The sequence below is a fragment of the Apodemus sylvaticus genome, chromosome 8 (assembly GCF_947179515.1).
Source record: "Apodemus sylvaticus chromosome 8, mApoSyl1.1, whole genome shotgun sequence".
In the NCBI taxonomy this organism is placed as follows: domain Eukaryota; kingdom Metazoa; phylum Chordata; class Mammalia; order Rodentia; family Muridae; genus Apodemus; species Apodemus sylvaticus.
In genome coordinates, this window is record NC_067479.1 from 71,508,757 (window position 1) to 71,515,984 (window position 7,228).

The following is a 7,228-nucleotide window of genomic DNA, read 5'->3' on the forward strand; positions in this document are numbered from 1 at the left end:
TTGGTACACAATATTCAAAGACCTCACTCTTTGCTGGATTCCGATTTTGCTGTCAGCAAGGACACAACAAATGTGTGGGACACCACATTGGTGTGGGCGACCCTCTCTTCTCCCAGAGCACTGGCAGTTGGTGTGCAAACCTCGTAGGAAGCTTTGGGTGACGAAACCTATCACAGGAGCAGGAAAATGAACCTGTGACCTCTCAGCACACCCTTCCTTCCTCTCCAGGGGAGGATAAAAGTCTGGCAGAGAAAAGGACAAGTGGCAACGGACTAATCAACGGTTCTGGAAAGATGCAGCCTCTCCTGCTCCTGTTGACCTTCATTCTACTCCAAGGAAATGAGGCAGGTGAGTGGCCAACCACACCTCTGAGATGGGGTCCTGGCCTGTATACTTGAATAGACATGTTGTGGCAATCCTAATTCTGTAATGTTGAGCAAGTTCCTTGGACTCACATCTCCTCAGTTTCCTTACCTGTAAAATGTAGATATTGATACTGCCTCGTAGAGTTGCTATGGCAATTAAATTGGTTTATGTATAATAGTCTTGTTATTGGCCCTGACACATAGAAAGCACTTTATAAATACTTTCTACATACATGTATTCAGTCGCCCATATCTAGTCCCATGATTTGAGAAGGTAGACTCTGGGCCATGGGAAGCTCTCTGAGGAAGGAAGTACTAGGGAACAGAGAAAGCTCAGACTTTGGGAAAGCATCTTGCCTCAACAGCCAGAGTCAGCCTCGTGTGGAACAACCATCGTTGTTCTCCATTTGGAGAAGGAACATACAAAGGTCTGGGAAGGAGAGGAGTCTCCCTGCGCCTGATGTCCCACGAAGCTCCTCTGTGTCACCTCCCTCCCCGACTCCAGCCTGTCTAAAGCTGCCCACCGGGCACCTGCCTGCAAGCTCCCAAGTGCGCATGTCAGTGCCAGATGCTTCCTTGCAGGAAAGATCATTGGAGGCCGAGAAGCCAGGCCCCACTCCTTCCCCTACATGGCGTTTCTTCTGATCCAGAGTTCGGGAGGGCTGACTGCTTGTGGAGGGTTTCTGGTGCGAGAAGACTTTGTCCTAACAGCAGGTCATTGCTTGGGAAGGTGAGGAACTTGGAAGCTTCCCAGGAAGTTGGTGTCCCCAAACTCCCTCTGCAGAGCCTGAAAGTATGCTATCACAATTAAGTATAATGACAATGAAATTCTGCAGACAAGATGGGACCAGGAGGGAGGTAAGAAGCAAGTGTCCATACACAGAAAAGGAGGCTATGATCCAAAAAACAAACAAACAAACAAAAACCAAAACCAAACAGAAGAAGGTGGAAGACACAGACTGGGCCCTAGGAACTCAAACTGTTTTTGTTTATTCTGCTTTCCCCAGTTCAGGATTTGTGGGAACAGCAGGCAGGGGTCAGGCTGGAGGCCCTCCCACCCCCTCACCCCACCCCGACTCTCTCCAGCTTGTTCTCCTGGCCTTGGGCCATTCATCTGCCTTGTTGACCTGCTGGATCTAAGATCCTGGCCCAACCTTTCTTTCGCAGCTCCATAAATGTTACCCTAGGGGCCCACAACATCCAAAGGCGAGAAAGGACCCAGCAACACATCACTGTGCTCAGAGCCATCCGCCATCCTGACTACAATCATGAGAACTTCCGGAATGACATCATGCTACTGCAGGTGCCCCTCTGACCTCTGGTTCTCCAGGCTTGCTGGCTCCCTCTTGGAGGGTGGCTTTTGAGGAGGAAGTCCAGGCAGGGTTCCAGGGAGGTGAGGGGACCCCCTCCCCAATCCCTGGGTGCTGGTGGGAGACTGCAGCTGAGCTGCAATGCCTACTACATCCATCCTACAGCTGAGGAGCAGAGCCCGGAGGAGTGGATCTGTGAAGCCCGTGGCTCTGCCTCAGGGCAGCAAGAAACTGCAGCCAGGGGCTTCCTGCACAGTGGCTGGCTGGGGCCGGGTGAGCCAGAGCAGGGGAACGAATGTACTCCAGGAGGTGCAGCTAAGAGTGCAGGTGGACCAAAAGTGTTCCAGTCGCTTCCAATTCTACGACAGCCAGACTCAGATCTGTGTGGGAAACCCAAGAGAAAGGAAGACTGCCTTCAGGGTAAGAGTGTGAATGAACACCCACCAGTGTTTCTTGGGGCCCAGGGCTAACAGAGGACAGCAGGGTAGGTCTCCATCCCTTCAATCTTAGGGTCAAGACTAGAGTGGAAAGGGCTTTTCCTCTTCAGGAATGACAGGAAGACCCACAGTTTACCTTCCTGGGGAAGGTGGAGGCACCTTGATGGAGTGAGCTGGAGGCAGTAACTTTAGCAGGATCTGTAGCCTAGCATCTGAGAGACCCAGGCACTTGATTCCTGTGAGCCCATCAAAAGCCCATCACCCCACACAGCCAACTGAAGGAAGCCCCAGCCCCTCCCTTTCTCTGGGAGCCTGTATCACAGGGCAGCAGGAGCCAGAAAGCCTAGCTTCATGTCTTAGCTTCTTGTCCGTTTCCTCCTCTGCACACAGGGTGATTCTGGTGGCCCTCTGGTGTGTAACAATGTGGCCCAGGGCATCGTCTCCTATGGAAGCATCAATGGCAGCCCTCCAGCTGTATTCACCAGGATCCAGAGCTTCATGCCCTGGATCAAAAGAACAATGAGACGCCTTGCGCCATGACATCAGGGACCTGCTGACTCTCTGTCTCAGGTGCAGACCAGCTCCAGGGCATTTCCATAGCCCTTATTAATGTCTCCTGGAGGGTGTAAATTTTCATTTATTAAATATTATTTAGTGCTGTTTTGATGTGTTTGAACTCCTATGTCAAAATACCACATAGTGGTATTTTAGTGGTATACTAAACAACAGACATTTCTTTTGCCACCTTTCAGAGACTGAGAAGTTCAGAGTCAGGGCACCAGCATCCGGTGTCTGATGAGGGAGGCCTGGTCACTAGATCACAGCTTTCCTTTCCTGCATTCTCACATGGTAGAAAGCACAAGGGGAACCCATGGGGACTCTCTAATAGATGGCTACTCACGGGGCTCCAGTAGCTGTCACTTCTCATGTAGTCCCTTGCCAATAGGCACTAGGTTTCCATGTATTGATACTGAAGGACACAAACGCGCCTTCCCTGGTGAGTACCAGTGACGTATGTGACCTAGACAGTGAAGTTCCTCCTGAAATGAAAACAAGCCCTGGGGCCTACCCTCCTCAGCCTGGGACCAAGATGAGAGTCTCCCCTTCCCTAAGCCATGCAGTCCTTGTCCCCTCACCTCGTTCCCTGACCAGCTTCTCTCCCCAGGGCAAGGCTCTTTGGCTGAAACCTTCCCACTCAGTGCTGGGCTAGGCAGACAGATAATCTTGATTCAAAGACGGAGTTGAAATTCCATTAAAGTCCCCATTTAAGACAAATCTCATCATGACAATAATGAACGTCTAGGGCTGGAGAGATGGCTTAGCAGTTAAGGGCACTGGCTGTTCTTCCTGAGGTCCTGAATTCAATCCCCAGCCACCACATGGTGCTCACGACCATCTGTAATGAGATCTGATGCCCTCTTCTGGCTTTCAGATGTACGTGCAGATAGAGCACTTATACATAAAATAAATACATGAATAAATCTTAATGTAAAATAATTTAAAAACAATGAATTTTTTGTTGTATTTTTTTCACTTTTTTTTATTCGATATAATTTATTTACATTTCAAATGACTTCCCCTTTTCTAGCCCCCCCACTCCCCGAAAGTCCCGTAAGCCCCCTTCTCTTCCCCTGTCCTCCCACCCACCCCTTCCCACTTCCCCGTTCTGGTTTTGCTGAGTACTGTTTCACTGAGTCTTTCCAGAACCAGGGGTCACTCCTCCTTTCTTCTTGTACCTCATTTGATGTGTGGATTATGTTTTGGGTATTCCAGTTTTCTAGGTTAATATCCACTTAATAGTGAATGCATACCATGATTCACCTTTTGAGTCTGGGTTACCTCACTTAGTATGATATTCTCTAGCTCCATCCATTTGCCTAAGAATTTCATGAATTCATTGTTTCTAATGGCTGAATAGTACTCCATTGTGTAGATATACCACATTTTTTGCATCCACTCTTCTGTTGAGGGATACCTGGGTTCTTTCCAGCATCTGGCAATTATAAATAGGGCTGCTATGAACATAGTAGAACATGTATCCTTATTACATGGTGGGGAGTCTTCTGGGTATATGCCCAGGAGTGGTATAGCAGGATCTTCTGGAAGTGAGGTGCCCAGTTTTCGGAGGAACCGCCAGACTGAAAACAATGAATTTTTAATAAGTGATATTAGGACAAACAGATCATTACTTAGGTGAATCAATTCCTTACACCACACACAAGACTAAATTGTAAATACATAGAAATGCTAAAGCTTAAACTACACAAGTACTAGAAGGAAGGGGAAAAATAGAACATGAGAATATTGAAACAAATGCCAGTGTTCGTAGGAATACAAGTCACAAGAAGCAAGGCAGTGTCCAGCAGAGACGGAGCTCCTTTCTAAAACCTCACATCACACCCAGACGCTGGGTTACAGAGCAGTGTTTCCATTTCCGGCGGTGAAGGTCAGCTTCACACTCCTAATGCTCTGACGTTATAAAAAACTGCAAACTAAATGTTGACTGAAAGGATGGTGTGTTTGACCTAAAGACTAGTCTGTGGTTGTCTACATCAAATAAAAGCTCACTGAAATCACGTAGACTGAAATCAGACTTTAAACATCTTAAAGTAGCTGCACAGAATCAGTTGGAAAGGTTTTTCTGGTACATCAAAATGTTAATTACACCCGATAATGTAATGTTTACAATCTGAATGTCCTTAGTTTCCAGAATCTTCAGTGAAACAATTAATGACCAGATGTCTTTCCAAATCCAACTGGGCACGTACATAATGCTTTGGTGAACTCCTCTGGGCATCTATCCAAGTTGTTTTACATGTAACTCCTGTCAGACAGCCATTTGTTTAATACTCGGTGTAGGCCACTGCCAACAAAACTGTAGCCAGTAACTCACCTCTGACATCACCCAGTCATTCTCTCGTAATGGCATGCCCATGGGAATTATTGATGACTTGCAGATTCTTAGGGATGGCGGTCTCACTATTAAATGGTGGTACTGGCAAATGGAGACAACTCTTGTCAGTAAGGTCAGAAGAGCATAGCGCAGCAGAAAAGTCTCCCACACTCCATTTGTCCTGTGACATTTACTTGGAGTCCCAGAACACTGCCCAGACCCAGTAATAAAGAAACCCAAGGGACCCCCACCTCTTTGCATGTCTTCCTGATCCTGATGCCTGTTTCCCATGAGCTCCTGCAGGCCCTAACCACATCAACACTCTCCTTGGCCTTTCCATGTTCTTTAACACACCACTACACACACACACACACACACACACACACACACACACACACACACAATGAAGTCTCACTTAGGGTCCTAATTTACTAAAATAGGTAGCTCTAGGTGTGAAGGAATCTTCTGAAGGAAACATGATTGAAGGTCCAGATGTCCAGTGTTTTGCTCTTGTTGTGACCAAATCCATGTAGCAAGCAGATCTGAAGGGCCTGAGGGACGGGAGACCACTCTCTATACCTCTTCCCACAGAGTCTCTCACACCTCCCCAGTGAGAGTTTCAAAGCCTTTATTGACTGTCTGTTGTAACAGTGGTGAAAGCCAGGGTATTCCTCTGATGCCAGTCTATCTTATATCTCTGCAAAGAGGATTCTAACCTGGATTCTAAGCAGGGTCCTGGGCATGCATCCAAGTTCAAAAGTTACGTATTACCCAGTCATTCACCAGTCTCAACATTGCAGCTGCCAATCCCTCTGCTAATAGCTAGCTGTCAGCCTATTAATAATATATGGTAAAATAATAATAATAATAATAAATAGGCAGCCTTTGTATAAAAGAGGGCTAAGAATGTTGTGCCCTTTCTCCATCAAGACATAAGTGGTTGTGAGAGGCGGCCAGTTTCCATGGCAGTGTTGGCTCTGGAGATGCAGTGGGAAGAATGGCAAATGCTCACTAGCCTGCTATCGGGGTGATCCAGTCTACACTCACAGAGCCTTGGACTATGTCCTCAGAGCCCTTGTCACAAAGCTTAGGTGAAAAGCCAATACAAGGAAAACGTGAAAACAGAGGAGGGGTTTTCTGGGGAGGGAAGGGGGAATGACATAGAAGAAGAGGGAGGGAGGAGGGAAAATGACACTAAATGATGTCCCTTAAGCTGACAATGCTCACTCCAAAAGCCATATACTCTCTAACAAAACCCCCAGTACCAGGCTTGGCAAGCCTCCTCTTGAGTTGTTAATCAGCGGAGTCCGAGTAACTTCTAAAGCACATGCAGGTTATTTCTGTTGCCCTTAGTTGCCTCCCTGATCTTGAAAGTAAGTCCCTGTTGCTGAAGTCACCATACACTTGGGACACAGGACTCAAATAACTGAAGCTGATTCTAACCTGAGAGCTTCCTCCCTAGGACTAGCTATGGTAGTAATGGAAGATGCACTGCATGCTGCCAATGGACAGAAACAACCAACAGTCCTAACTGTGACACCTATAAACCACAACAATGACCATCCTAGCAAGATATCCCTAAAGGTGCACTAGTGGCACTTATAGCCTGGCAGTAACCAACTCTGTCCGATTCGATTTAAAGCCTGTTCAGTAGGAGGAAAGGCATGCGTGGTACTGGAAATCTAACCATTTCCTGGAGCTAGTGAGATCATGGATTTTAGAGAACCTACTGCTAGCACTTTACTAAAACAGCATGACTCCTTACTGCATTCTAAATACTTATCCTTAGGCCCACAAAGAAAGGCAGCTCTCCTCCCTCAGCCAAGAAGCTTTTTTTTTTTTAACCAAGAGACAGAGATCATTACATAAAATAAACCACAAGTGTTCAGAATGCAGAGAACAAAGGATCATGGGACATCCAGCTCCAGTGGATACACCTACAACACAACGCCTGAACCTAAGGCTCAAGCAGCATCTCAGAAGAGGAGGCAGAAAGATTGTAAGAGTCAGAGAATCAGGAAACATGCAGTGTGATTGAGCCTCCTAGAAATGACAAGGAGGCTTCACTCACGATACCTCAATAATATAGATGCCTAAACAAGAGTTGAACAATTAATAGTTACCAATAGACATGATAACATGGGAGGAGGAATCTCAGGGGCTCCAACCTAAAGGAAGAGCTATAGGCAACCAAGGAATGCGGAAAGCAGAACTAGTCTCCCT

General features: G+C 46.9%; 1 protein-coding gene across 1 annotated transcript; it reads left to right on the forward strand.

Annotated features, from left to right (window-relative positions):
- Positions 1-232: 232 nt before the first annotated feature.
- Positions 233-2,774, forward strand: LOC127691491 (cathepsin G). Its single transcript, XM_052191375.1, has 5 exons — positions 233-348; positions 948-1,095; positions 1,533-1,668; positions 1,841-2,095; positions 2,503-2,774. Exons 1-5 carry the CDS (start codon positions 294-296, stop codon positions 2,650-2,652), a joined length of 744 nt encoding a protein of 247 aa, XP_052047335.1. The 5' UTR covers positions 233-293; the 3' UTR covers positions 2,653-2,774.
- The last annotated feature ends 4,454 nt before the right edge of the window (positions 2,775-7,228 follow it).

Coding starts and splice junctions, on each gene's coding strand:
- LOC127691491 (XM_052191375.1), top strand. CDS start 294: ATGCAGCCTCTCCTGCTCCTGTTGACCTTCATTCTACTCCAAGGAAAT. Junction 1,096..1,532: donor GCAGGTCATTGCTTGGGAAG/GTGAGGAACTTG, acceptor TTTCTTTCGCAG/CTCCATAAATGTTACCCTAG. Junction 2,096..2,502: donor AAAGGAAGACTGCCTTCAGG/GTAAGAGTGTGA, acceptor CTCTGCACACAG/GGTGATTCTGGTGGCCCTCT.